This window comes from Mus pahari, chromosome 14 (genome assembly GCF_900095145.1).
Source record: "Mus pahari chromosome 14, PAHARI_EIJ_v1.1, whole genome shotgun sequence".
NCBI lineage: Eukaryota > Metazoa > Chordata > Mammalia > Rodentia > Muridae > Mus > Mus pahari.
In genome coordinates, this window is record NC_034603.1 from 1,124,563 (window position 1) to 1,138,779 (window position 14,217).

The 14,217-nt window shown below is 49.7% G+C and overlaps 1 protein-coding gene and 1 pseudogene across 1 annotated transcript in view; one reads left to right on the forward strand and one right to left on the reverse strand.

The window, feature by feature from the left end:
• Positions 1 to 398: 398 nt before the first annotated feature.
• On the forward strand, positions 399 to 4,867 carry LOC110331164 (annotated as a pseudogene).
• Positions 4,868 to 9,307: 4,440 nt separating this feature from the next.
• The window catches only part of Il9r (interleukin 9 receptor), a 10,545-nt gene continuing 5,635 nt past the window's right edge, over positions 9,308 to 14,217 (reverse strand). Inside the window, exons 2-9 of the mRNA XM_021213793.1 lie at positions 13,962 to 14,072; positions 13,517 to 13,628; positions 13,252 to 13,430; positions 12,641 to 12,786; positions 12,082 to 12,292; positions 11,552 to 11,657; positions 10,748 to 10,832; positions 9,308 to 10,074 (exon numbers count right to left, since the gene is read on the reverse strand). Of these exons, the coding sequence (XP_021069452.1) occupies positions 9,637 to 10,074; positions 10,748 to 10,832; positions 11,552 to 11,657; positions 12,082 to 12,292; positions 12,641 to 12,786; positions 13,252 to 13,430; positions 13,517 to 13,628; positions 13,962 to 14,072 (1,388 nt within the window). The 3' untranslated portion in view covers positions 9,308 to 9,636. The remainder of the gene's footprint in view (positions 10,075 to 10,747; positions 10,833 to 11,551; positions 11,658 to 12,081; positions 12,293 to 12,640; positions 12,787 to 13,251; positions 13,431 to 13,516; positions 13,629 to 13,961; positions 14,073 to 14,217) is intronic.

Sequence of the window (14,217 nt, forward strand, 5' to 3'; positions counted from 1 at the left end):
TGTGTGTGTGTGTGTGTGTGTGTGTGTGTGTGTGTGTGTGTGTGTGTGTGTGTGTCTTTCATTCTAGAATGCAGAGCACTGGGGCAGATAGCAAGGAACACACACAGCCACAGGAGAGTAGAGTGGATTAATCAACTACCACTCCAGAAACCTAGTTAGTGGGGATATGCAGGATGAATTTTATTTTCTTAAAGTGCCAGAAAAATTAAGTGTGTGTAACTCAGGGTTTTCAACCTTCCTAACACTGCAACCCTTTAATACAGTTCCACATGTTGTGATGACTCCCCCGACCATAAAATTACTTCGTTTCTACTTCATAACTGTAATTTTGCTTCTGTTTTCAATCATAGTATAAATATCTGTGCTTTCCCGTGGTCTTAGGTGGCCCTGTGGGCATCATGACCCGTGGGTTGAGACTGCTGGTGTCGACAAGGCACTATGGCCTCTGTGGGAGGCACAAGCCCCGGGTAGGTTTCCCCATCCTGATTGATCATCCCTAGATGCGCGCACACACGGACATTAAGTGTACTCAGTGGATTGTGTGTGACAGTAACACAGAAAAGGTCTTGACTCTTAGAGGGGATTGTTGAGGAATGGAAGGAGCTAGAGCAGTGAGGGGAGTGGGGGTGGAAGTGATGTAACGACCGTGAACTCATGTGTGACGTTCCCAAAAAATGTGCGTTTAAAGAATGAAGTTAGCCAGGCAAGCACCCTCCTTGTGAGCACAGCCAGAATGGCATCGAAGTTGGCAGGGAACGTCTTTATATTTGTGTGTAGTTCTCTTCTAGAGAGCAAAGATTCCACTTCGCAGCTCCTGCCTAGGAACAACAATAGGGATGTGACGTGAAGTCAGTGTCCTGGACTTGGGGACTGTGGGAGGACTTGTTTCTGTCCCTACAGGGCTTGGTCCCTGTAGGAGCTAAGAAAGGTTGGCAGCTTCCCAGCTCAGATCTCTCCGCAGCGCCCAGGAGGCTGCATTACCACAGTGGGACACTAGAGGGAGACAGAGATCGTGAGTTGGAAATTAAAAGGCTAAAACCGGAGAAATTAGATAAATTAGAAGAGATAAGAGAAAACCCAGCCATCCTCACCAAGAATTCATGAATTCCCCAGAATCTCTTGCTTGGTTCATAAATGGCTTCACCTGCATAAAAGATAGTAAAGACTGACGTCTAAGCCCGTGAGGTCCAAATATCAGCCAAAATGTATGCTATCAATATGCACACAAAGGATCCTGAGCTCAACAAAGCAAAAAAATAACCATCCAGAAACTCACCCAAACACATTGTGACAAAACAGATAAGATACCTACACAAAGAAAAAGAATCACATTTGCCAGCCACAAAAGCAATTCTGCTCTGACTGGTATAAAAGCCAAACTCTTCTTTTGCACTGAGTCAAGGACACCTAAGGTTTACTTCTTTTAACTGTTAGTAAGGCATACCAAGTATTAACAGATTAACAACTTTTTTGGTTGAATACATATGCCAATGTGGTGTGGGATTTTTTTTTTAAGATTTCTTTATTTCATGTGTATCTGTGTTTTCCCTGCATGTGTCTGCCCGCCACATGCAGACCCTTTGCCCACGGAGATCAGAACTGGTTCCTGAGTTGTGGACAGTTGTGAGCCGCTATGTGGGTGCTGAGAACCAAACCATGGTCCTCTGCAAGAATGGCAAGTTCTTTTAACTGCTAAGCTGCCTCTCCAACCCTGTAACTTGATTTTTAGAGATCGTTTACCCCCTAAAATGAAGTTTTCACTGGATTTCATAAATGTCTCCAATTTTTTTGTGAAACACATTAGGTTATGTGTTACTTGACAAAATTCAAGATAACCACTCTCAGATGCATAAAAAAATTTAAAATACATAGATCATGTACCTAAACAAAATCACAAAACCTGTGCTGTTAATAAGAAATAAATGTTACGAAGATCCAAAAATAACTGCTGTTGCATAGATTCAGAACTAAATTGAGAAATTCAAGATCAGTAGCCACCAATGTAGGTAACCTGAAGCATCAAGGCAGAGTAAGACACGGGAACCGACAGAGTATAAGTCCCAATCCAACATCAGCAATTGGACAACTGCCAAAGTGTGGGCCTCCCTGTCCATTCACCTCAGCGGCATATATGCTAAAGCCGAAATGATGCGGAGATCAGCTTGTTTCTGCAGATTCATGGAGCATTTCCTACTTTTGAAAAGTCTATGAAAATCTATTATCTTGAAGCTCAAGTAAGAAGATGTAATTAGGGGAGGTGGGAGAACTGGGACATGTTGGGGATGGAATAGTCAAGGTTAAAGGTTTCCACGGGGAGAGTGTTGGGGGATGGGGCAACAGAGGCAGGCAAAGCTAAAGGAGTACAGGAACCAATGTCAAAATCTACACACTTATAAGCTATTTGTTTTCATTTTTAATAATAAAAATGAGTTTGAACAGAGGTACCCTACCTGGATGGACCGTAGTGGCCCCGGAAACATTCATTATTGAGGGAAAATCTAAGTTGGGCACAGGATACCTCCCTAGCAGCCATGGGGCAGGGAGACCCCAGATGTACAGGGATCAACTCACACGCTATTGCCATTGCCCTGGGGTGCACAATGGCAAACAATGATAAGCCCCATTGGGCTTTTTTTTACAGGGCACAGAAAAATCAGTCTCAAACTTAGCAGGAAACCCTCCCTGCTGGAGGCAAGCTGCAGGGAGGGGAAAGACAGCCGTGTTTTTACCCAGTGTCGGACCCTGCATGCTGCAGAACCATTCTGCTAGGCATGGTATGCCAGTCGGTGCAACAGTGGTGAGAGGGGTGGTGGCTGTACCTGAGGCCCGCTTCACAGTAGGGACTTTTTGGAGGGATGTGTTAAAATGGGGTCTTTATATAGCTCTTGCTTTCCTGGAACTTGCTCTATAGATCAGGCTGGCCTCAAACTCAGAGATCCACCTGCCTCTGCCTCCTGAGTGCTGGAATTAAAGGCATGTGCTACCATGTCTGTCTCACAGTAGGGATTTTTTTATGCCTAGTACTATAAACTTCATTAAAAACCTGGGAGGTCTTCGCTGCTAGGGGAAGCTACTTGTGTCTCAATGAATGGTCAAATTCCCTTGTAAATGTTTATGTTTATATGTTTATGTAATGTTTATGTTGTTGTTCTCAATAATGCTCAAAGGAACGTATTGTTGCAATGGGTAGGGGTTAGCACAGAATCAGAGTCCTGAGAATAAGTCATTCTTTCATCATCTATACCAACCTCTCCCCAAAGAAGCCTCAAGAAAGATGTCAGAAGGGGCGGGACAGAGCGTAGGAGCCAGAGCATGTGGGCAGATGCAGCTAAGCGCTGCTCCTGGACGTGACATGACCATAGTGCTGGCAGACAGGCCGGGCCACAGTTTTCTCAGAAGCCCTGATAAAAGGGCAACAGGAACAAGAGTCCAGTGTCCTCGCCAAGGGTCAGACGTGGCAAAGTCCAGTCTGGGGCTGAGGACAGGGTCCCCTGAAGAGGCTGGGATTAGCACCCCGAGGACCGCTGTGTCCAGTCTCTGGCTCACTCAAACTGCCTATCCTGTGTCCCCATTGTGCAGCATTACTTGATTGCTTCATGTTGACTTCATTCCATTGTGTGATAGCTTTCTGCTGATTCTGGCTCATTTCCCTCCCCCCCCCCCCCGCGCACAAAAAAAACGTATATAAGACGCTGTGCTTCTTGCTAAACTTACTTGTGGGAGCATCAGCTTGTGCAGGATCTCCTGATCCCAAACTTTCCTGTCCTCTTTATTTCTCAGCCCCTGGCCCTCCCGCTGCACCGGCCTCCCCTGTCATTTGGTGTTTTCCCAAAGAAATCCCTGTTGGAATTGTGACTGCCTCGATCCTGGGAGGGTCTTGTGCAGGCAACCAAGGCTGCTGTGAGTGGAGGCGTACAATAGTGGTGCAGGGCAGATTCTATAAGTGAGAGGTTCCTGAGAGAGACAGCCAGGGTCTTAGGGGCCGCGGTCCTGGTCGAGGCCGCGGGGCTCACGGAGATAAAGGAGGTAGGTCTGGGCGGCTGGCCGGGCAGGCTGCTCGCTCTCTGCACAGAGAAGCAGCCCTTTGACTGGTGTCTTCTTCCTTCAGTGGATCCCTGTCACCAAGCTGGGCCTCCTGGTTAAGGACATGAAGATCAAGTCCTCGGAGGAGATCTACCTGTTCTCCCTGCCCATTAAGGAGTCTGAGATCATTGACTTTTTCCTGGGTGCATCCCTAAAGGATGAGGTTCTGGAAATCATGCCAGTGCAGAAACAGACTCAGGCTGGCCAGTGGACCAGGTTCAAGGCTTTCGTCGCCACTGAGGACTACAGCAGTCACGATGGTCTTGGTGTTACGTGCTACAGGGGGGTTGCCACTGCCATCTGAGGGGCCATCATCTTGGCCAAGCTTTTCATCGTCCCTGGCCTAGGTGGGTCTGGAGAGACAATTCATCAGTTAAGAGCACTGGCTGCTCTTCCAGAGGATCAAGGTTCAATTCCCAGCACCCACTTAGCGAACTGGGGGAACAAGATTGGCAAGCCCCACACTATTCCATGCAAGGTGACAGGCCGCTATGGCTCTGTGCTGGTGTGTCTCATCCCTGTCCCCAGAGGCACTGGCATTGTCTCTGTTCCTGTGCCCAAGAAACTCCTGGTGATGGCCGGTATAGATGACTGCTACACTTCAGCCAGAGGCTGCTCTGCCACCCTGAGCAACTTTGCCAAGGCCACATTTGATACCCCCTCCAAGACCTATAGCTACCTGAACCCTGACCTCTGGAAAGAGACTGTGTTCACCAAGTCTCCTTATCAGGAACTCACTGATCGGCTTGTGAAAGCCCACACCAGAGTCTCTGTTCAGAGGACCCACCCAGCTGTGGCTACCACAAAAATATTTTATTTAAAAAAAAAGTAAAGGAAGGAAGGAAGGAAGGGAGAGAGAGAGAGAGGGAGGGAGGGAGGAAGGAAGGAAGGAAGGAAGGAAGGAAGGAAGGAAGGAAGGAAGGAAGGAAGACAGCAAGAATGGAGAAGGCTTCAATCCAATTGGAGGAGCTCCTGGCGGCGGGTACTGTTGCGATGGGACAAGTCCTTGTCCTTTGTGGACCTTGCTACTGAGAGGTTGCCCAAGCCCCAGCGAGTGGCCACACATTTGCATACATACAGTCAGCACTAAATGGACTCAGGGACACAGTCATAATAAATGCAAAATAGAGATATGAAGTTTGAGAGAGACAAGTTGTGCGTTCTCTGGAACATTAGAGATGGGTAGCAGGAAGTTGATATGATCTAAGTACATTGTCTGAATATATGACAATTTCAAAGCATCAATAAAAATTTCTTTAATTATATTAATTCCAGAAGGGAAGAGTGAAAGGGAGCCAGAAATTTAACCAAAAAAAAAAAGTGGTTGAAATTTTCACAAATTTTAAGAAATGTAGAAATTTTAACAAATTTAAGAATGAAGACACATACCAAAACTATAGGAACCGCCAATGAAATATGACATGATATGCTGTGGCAGACCATGCAATCAGGAGAAAGCACTTTTCCCAAGGGAATCTCACAGCAAGTGAATGGAATGATTCATTCCAGGCTATAAGGAGCTGCAACTAGTAGACTACACATAGAGTAGAAGACTATAGACCCCACCTCTAGAGTACCAATGAGCATCTGATACTCCATTGGCAGAAGTTTGCAGAGGTGCATCTGCAGCCAGGCAGTGGTGGTGAACACCTTTACTCAGCACTGGAGAGACAGAGGCAGGTGGATCACTGAGTCCAAAGCCCTGGTCTACAGAGGGACTTCCAGGACAGCCATGGCTACACAGAGAAACTTCGTCTCAAAAACAAACAAACAAACAAAGAATGTGAAAATCCTTTATCCAGTTGTACTGGCTAGTTTTGTGTCAACTTGACACAGCTGGAGTTATCACTGAGAAAGGAGCTTCAGTTGGGGAAATGCCTCCATGAGATCCAGCTGTAAGGCATTTTCTCAATTAGTGATCAAGGAGAAGGTCCCCTTGTAGGTGGGACCATCTCTGGGCTGGTAGTCTTGGATTCTATAAGAGAGCAGGCTGAGCAAGCCAGGAGAAGCAAGTTGGTAAAAAACATCCCTCCATGGCCTCTGCATCAGCTCCTGCTTTCTGACCTGCTTGAGTTCCAGTCCTGACTTCCTTTGGTGATGAAGAGCAATGTGGAAGTGTAAGATGAATAAACCCTTTCCTCCCCAACCTGCTTCTTGGCCATGATGTTTGTGCGGGAATAGAAACCCTGACTAAGACACCAGTGTTCAGTGTTTAGTAAACATCAGAGTCCACACTGGAGGAAGCCCTACAAATGTTAGGTGTGTAGCTAACCCTTAACCAGGTTTTATAGAACAGTACAGGGTTTATGCTGGAAAGGACACCTGCAAATGTGAGGAACATGGTAATGCCGTTAAGGAAAATACAAACATTTTTGATATTAGAGTTCACTTTGGAAGGAATTCTTACAGATATACTGACTGTAAAAGGCCTAGGTGGGTCTGGAGAGACGATTCATCCGTTAAGAGCACTGGCTGCTCTTCCAGAGGATCAGGGTTCGATTCCCAGCGCCCACATAGCGTCTAACAGCTATCTGTAATTCCAGTCCTGGGAGATCTGATGCCTTCTTCTGGCCTCCATGGGCACTGCACACACATTGTGAACAGATAAATAGGTTGGCAAAATACCTATCCACAGAACAGTTCTTAATGTAAAAAAAAAAAATTATTAAAATACACACAATGAAAAGAACAGCACAATATACTTATTATTTATAAGAGAATATAATTATTTGAAGATGTAAGGAATATAGAAAGCCTTTATTCACATTTCATATCCTAAGATAATTATAATAGAGATGAAAAGCACAAATACAGAGATTCTGGGAAGGTTTTCTTATGGCACTAACTAGGGCCCCTCCCACTGGGTTAGAATACTCTAGCTTTGAGCCACACCCTCACCCCAGAAAAACTTTTATGGCTTAAAGTCTTCTAGATGCCATGAGTTGATGTGGAAGTCAATCATCACACACAGGGTTATGCAGGGGAATCACCTCCAAGACAATCTGACTGCATTATCCATCCGAGCTTTCTCCTCCTTACCCTTAAACACTGGAGAAAATGCCACGTTCACGCGGATCTTCCTAGCCAACGGAGACTCATCTCTGAGAATGTACCATCTGTATATGGCGGAGGCCGGAGAGCAGATCCCGAAATGCTTTATTCAGACTATGTACATTTTCATTAAATAAAAATAAATTTTCAGTTTGTTTGTTTTGGTTTTTTGAGACAGGGTTTCTCTGTGTAGCGCTGGCTGTCCTGGAACTCACTCTGTAGACCAGGCTGGCCTCAAACTCAGAGATCCACCTGCCTCTGATTCCCAAGTGCTGGGATTAAAGGCGTGCGCAGCCACTTCCTGGCAAGATGAATCTTTCTCGTGAGCTGTTGCTGGTGTGTTTTGAATGAATTGCCACAGACTTGGAGCTTTGCCATCCTTCCTTGAGCTTCTAAGTAACTGATATCAACTACACACCCAGGCAAATGGCCGGGGAGCTGCCTAGCAACCACTGCCTAGGGTTAGTGCTGGGTTTTAAAATATTTGCTGACAATTCGTCTCATCAATTACATCTTACTTCTTTCTGTAAGGGCCTTGACGGTCATGGGAATGGTGTGACAGGAGTGTGATAAAAAGCCCCAGATTTCCAAATCTTAAATTGCTTTTGTAAAATTTTACTCTTTACTCATATTCACACCTACACAACACACAAACCTTGGTGCTGATTCACATTGACTGATTTATACAGTGTAACAGTAAGCCTCGGCATCAAGAAAAGAACGGTAGAAGCCAGGGTACTATTTATGCAGGTATATATACTGAACCTGTCTTCACAGAAAAAGGGGGTAATTATTTAAATGAAAGATAAACTTAAAATAGTTGTTAGCTTACTGACAACTAGAAATCTCTTCCACTGAGCTGACTTATTCTAAATAACGTGATCACTGTTTTTAAAATCTCCATCTGCCAGCAGGTGAGACAGGGAACTGGACGGCAGGGACACTCGGCTCTCTTGGTCCTAGCTAGGGTGTTATGCCATGGACAGTCCCGTGAGTCAACGCTTTCCCTGGGGTCAGCATTGTGAGTCCTCCCAGGACACCAGCAGTGAGCTCACAATGCTGCAGCTCCTCTCTGCTCTCCATGGCCCCCACACAGTAGTCCGACCGTCTCTTGCACAGTGTTACAGGCTTGGAGACCATCCTCACAGTAACATTGTCCCACACTTGCCCTTTAAGAACCCTCCAAGAAGCAAGAGGACTTCTGTTAGGCCAGAGCTTTATGGCTCCATAAAACAGGAGTGGCCATCTGCTCAGCCTGTTCCGGCCTTCTAGGTCCCAGTCTCTGGTTACATGCGAGAGTATGAGACACATGCTGTCCCCATCACTGGGTAGCATCTAGTCACAGTACACAAGAGGACGCTCAGAGGGGAATGTGAAGCAGGGCTGGAGCATGGCCTTCCTGGTGTCTCCATTCCAGACCCATGGACCTCACAGCACAGAGAACAAATCAACGGTGTTAGCCACCTGGCTTCTGGTATTCTGTTAGGGCAAGCCTAGGAAGGTAACAGCCACTTTCTCGCCCACCCACAGCTCTCTCCAGGCTACCTCACAAGACAGTCAGGGGCATCGGCGTTCTTCACAGGCTACAGCTACCGAGAAATAGCTGTTCACAAACCTGCCCAGTAGCCCTGGCCTCGGCTTTTTCCTAGGAACAGTGGGGACAGTGAGGTGGTTTGAATGAGAAATGTCCCCCACAGCCTTGCTGGGGTTGGGGCAGGGGAAGGGACAGCACTTGCAGTTCACTCTGCTTCACACTTTCGGTTGAGATGTGAGCTCTCAGCTTCCTGTCCTTGCTGCCATGTGTGCCACTGGCTGCCATGTCTCCACACCTCTGGAACCCTAAACCAAGCCGACTCTCCCTTTTGTAAGTCATTTTTGGTCATGGTGTTTTATCACAGCACCAGGAAAGAAAATACCACAGACTGGTAAGACTTCTTTGAATCATTCAGTGAGACTCCTTCCAGCTGATCTTGGAGCCCCAAAAGCTCAAAGATGGACAACCCCATCTGCTCAAAGCTCCACCATTCCCTCCACACCCAGCCACAGCACAGCCTGCAGTCAAAAGTGTCCCTTCTGGTCTTAACAGGGAAGGCACTGAAAAAGGACTCCTCACCAATGTTGTCTCATCGGTGTCCCTGGGCCCAGGCCAGGGGACAGGAGGGCAGACCAGGCTGCTTGTCACATCCCTCTTTCAGGCCTGGGACAGAGCCAGGAAGAGGAGAGGAGAGAAGGCGGATGTGAAGATGCTGACCCTGGAGGCATCCCCACCACAGAGGCGGAGCAGGGGGGTAAGACACAGTCTGCTGCTTCCATCGGCACAGCCTCTGACCCGTGCACAGCTGCCTCCTCTCAGGAGTTCCACATGCACCCAAGGGTCAGCCTGGGGCCTTTCCTTCACCTCCCCAGAACAGACATGGTGCACCTGGCAGCGGTACGTTGAGGCTGGGTCTGGTGCCATCCGGGAAGACGAGGGAGGAGAACCCCCACATCCCTTGGTAGATGTCAGGTCCTGCTGGACACGGGGAGGGCCACAGGCTGAGCCGGTGTGAGCTCAGGACTCTGGGTGTGTCCTGGGAAGGCTGAGAGGTGGCACTCCTCACAGCAGTCCAACATGCAATAGTCGCTGCTGCCGCTGTCTGAATCTGGAGGAGGGGGCCTGGCAGAGCCCAGTGGGGCCCAGTCCTCCTGGGGCAGGTAGGCAGACGGCTGTCCTTCTAACTCCAGACACCCTGCCGGCAGCACATGCTCTGAGCCTGGGGGCCCTGGGAAGCCAGGGGCTGTGGCCTCCCACTTCAGGCAGGCAAACTGCACAGGGCATGCCGGGCTATAGGTGAGTGTGGCGACGGCCTCCCAGATGCTGGACTCTGAGCCTGCTGATGAAGTACTGACACCATCCTGTCTTGCTTGTGGTCCGCCGGCTCTGCGGGCCCCTGTCCAAGTCTGCATCGGAAGAGGGGGAAGGATGAAGGCTCAGGCACAAGCTGGGGGCTTACTCTGGGAGAGGCTCTCTCCCCTGCACAGCCCAGACTCCCTCCTCCAGGAAGCTCCAACAGGCACCCCCACAGCCTGTGCCCAAAACACTCTACCTTCCTCCCATGTGAGAAACCTCTGGCTTCAGTAAAGGCCCAGAGTTCTTCAGGCCCGTCAGTGCCCTCCTCTGCCCAGGGCCACAGGCTTAGGGCAACATGAGCAAGAAACCAAGACAACCCAAAACCATGACGGAACGCTACCCAAGGCCAGTCACACCTCCCCTCCCCACACACACAAATGCAGCTGCACACAGAACTAGAGACTGAATCCTGTGGAGCCACAGGAGAGCTGAGCATCCCAAAGAATGCTGCCTCTCAGTGGGCCTGAGCCTCCACAGAATGCCTGTATCTCACACCATCCACCACTGCTGTATCCTGGGGAGCTGGCCCATAACACCATCCCGTAGAGATGACACAATACATACCCACTGAGGCTAGGACACAAATGTAATCCTACTATGTGTGTAAGAGGCTCAGAGCATGAACAAGGCCCCCATGCTTGCTCATGCCGCCAGTCTAAGCCTGGATTCTGCACACAGGCCGACTTCTAAGCCGCATCTGCTCTGAAGTCCCCCTGCACACACCTGGAAGTCCCCATGGTACACACTGTAGAGAGGATGGAAGAATGCCTCGGGAGAGGGAACGTTCTGGTAAAAGATTCTCTTCACCCTGCGGCCAAAAATAGAGAAGTCTGAACCAAAGGGACCCCAATAGAAGCCTTTCCCAATGCCAAATTCCAGAAAACCTAGGTCATTGCAAGACCAGAGCTCCCTTCTACCTAGCAGATGTGCCTACTGTATTCAAACCTGTCCTCAGGGGGCTATCGGACACAGCAACACATGCTTATTGCTCTACCTACCCAGGAGGCTGAGGCATGAAGCTCACAGAAGGCCACTTGTTAAAGCCCAAAGTGGGCAATATAGTAACACCCACCATAGATAGATAGATAGATAGATAGATAGATAGATAGATAGATAGATAGATAGAAGATAGATAGATAGATAGAAGATAGATAGATAGATAGAAGATAGATAGATAGATAGATAGATAGATAGATAGATAGATAGAAGATAGATAGATAGATAGATAGATAGATAGATAGATAGATAGATAGATAGATAGATGAGTAAAGCCAGCCCCTGGACAAATCCCAGGACAGTGGCCGCTCTGGTTAACGCCCTGTGGACCCATTTACACCGTGGCCTGCATCCTTTTTCAGACCTATTCCCAGCAGTGGGATCAGGGCCTAGAACATCCAGCTGTGCCCTTAGCTCTCAGATGAAGCCAACAACCCCAGAAGTCACATCTGCACCATCAACAGGCAGCTGTGGCTCCCCAGTTACGCACACGCAGACGCACACGCACACGCACACGCACTGGCTACCTACCTGGGTGACAGCTTGAACAGAAGGTGGACAAAGCCAGTCAGAAGAAGAAAGATGGGCACAACAACAAGGATGCTGGCTGACGGCTGCCAGCGTGGGACCAGGAGGCCTGTGGGCAGAAAGAGTCCGTGGTTGTGAGGAGTGTCGGGGCCAAGGCATCCCCCTAAGTCCACACGGGGAAGAAGTCACCACTAGTTCTCCGATCCAAAGCAGAGAGGGTTCAGGATGGGCTTGGCGTTCGTGTCATACCTAATGTCCCTGGGTGCTGTCATCTTTACCCTCCCTTCCCGTCTGCCATATGGCCAGTGGTCATCACAACAGGGTCAGCCCAACTCTCACAAGGGAAACTCAGACAGAAGCTCCAGGCAGTGTGAAGCCCTGGGCACACTTGTTCCTGATGGCAGCCATTAGAGCTGAACTCCACACATCTCAGAAACAAGGGAGGGGGGGAGGCTGCAGGTGGATGAAAGAGGGCGGGGCAGGAGAAACTAAGGCGCAGAGGCCGGGCAAAGCAATCACCACCTAGCACCTACCCTGTCTCCTCCTCTGGGGAGAAGGAAAGGACACGGGCTGACTCCACTCACTCCAATGGCTCTTGTAATATCCCCCCTCCGTCTTGTCGTCATAGCTCTCCAAAGCCATCTGGACGCGCAGCCTGGCCTCGTAGATGGAACCAGGATGCAGTTCGACGGCTTCAAGGATGAGCCAGGTCACGCCAACGATACGGTCCTTGTGCCGGGCCTGCTGCAGGATTGTGGGCATCTGACTGAGTTCGGGGTCCTAGAGAATGGGCACACACGCACCAACAAGCCCGCTCACACACATTCATGGGCACAGGTACACACCTATCACATTTACACACCCCACCCAGTGTACATTCACCCACCCAAGCACAAAGCAAAGACACACATATAACACACATGTACAAATAGGTGCACCCACGTGCTCTGTACATAGACATACATACACACAAGCATAGGTTTGAATGTAGCCAGCACATACATGCGTGTCTAGCTCTGACCTGCTTCTGTTCTCACCAATGACCCTAGCCAGTCCCAGGAGAGACACCCCTGGGAGCTACCACCATGTTACCTCCCAGGCCTCTTCCTGCCGCTTGAAGGCCAGCTCGTAGCTGAGGGATGTGATCAATGGCTCCAGGGCGAGACTGATACCCCAGGTCAGGACACAACGCCCAGAGCTGACATTGCTCTGCAGATCAGAGGGTGGATCCAACTTGACTGAAACAAAGAAGGGCCGTGTGAGGCTGCGGCTACCACTGTGTCCCTCTGCCGTCGCCAGAACTAAGCACCAAGGACTTTCCCAAGAGAGCATGAGGGCTCCTTCAGACAGGAACCTCATTTGAAGACTAATTCAGGAAAGTCGGGCAACTTCCTTGAGCCTCCACAGCAAGGCAATTTCTGAACCTTGCCTTCAGTTCCTTCACAATCCGCTACTGAAAGTTCTCTCCCCACCGTGCCGGCCATGCAGTTCCAGCAGCTCAGACTGTAGTCTCGACCCCAGCTGGTTATCTTTTCATTCCCTGCACAGACCCTCGCACCCATCACACCCTCCCTTCCCAGGGTCCAATCTGCTTCCAGTCCTGTGTCTTACTTGGCAAGAATTCCCAGGAAGAGCCAAAAGCTCAAGGTCACGACCTCAACGCCAAGCAACGAGGCCACGGCTGTCAGGGCTGCCCCACTCACTGTGTCTCCTCGGCAGGTACTGCGAGTCCACCAGGCTGACCTGTTCCTGTCCCATGATGCAGCGGTGAAGTGTGATGGTGAAGTTGTCAAAAGGTAAGAACACCTCCTCTTTAGGCAGCACCAGGGTACACATACTGCCCCAGAAGGTGCACTTGTGCTTGATGTCAGTCACCTGGTTACTGGAAGGCCATGTGTTAGTAGTACAGATGGTGCCACCACAGAGACCCTGTGCCCTCCCCCAGTAGACCCAGTCTTCCACCCTCACCTGGTAAAGAGGAGCCAGGCCCCGGATGCCTGGCCCAGCTCTGGTGCTGACCAACGGCAGTCGATCCTGAAAACACTGTTGCTGAGGCAGGTGAGTGTCCCAGCCTTCCACCCTGAGAATGGGGATGGTGGGAGCACACAGTAGGGCCTTAAGGCAGAGCTGAGGTAGGTGGGAGGATTTGACCAGAAAGACTCCAAAGAAAGTCCCAAGGGAAGGTGTCAGGGGCAGGATGAGAGGCTTGGGGGTGGCTGGGTTTTTGAACGTGATATGCAAGCCAGTCAGACCTAAGAGCTTTGTTGGGTTGGAAACCATGGGATGCTAGAAGGCACATGCTAACAGAGTTGGAGCCGATGCTTTTCCCTGGGGTCTTACAGGTGCTAACCTGTCCCCGGCTCCCCTAATACTCTATACAGCCACCTCAGGGGATGTGGCTCACAGCCCTCACCTCCTCCTCCTTGCTCTGGGACCAAGACTCCCCAGCAGACACCGGAGCAGACACAGCTGTAGATCAGGAGCCAGGAGAGCTGTCGCACTGCTACTCTCTCCAAGGTCCAACCTGCAAAAAACCAAAACTGTACGGCCTGAGAAAGGCACCCTGTGGGAGATGTCCCCTGTGCTAGGCATGGCTGTGGGAGGCGTCCCCTGTGCTAGGCACGGCTGTGGGAGGCGTCCCCTGTGCTAGGCACGGCTGTGGGAGGCGT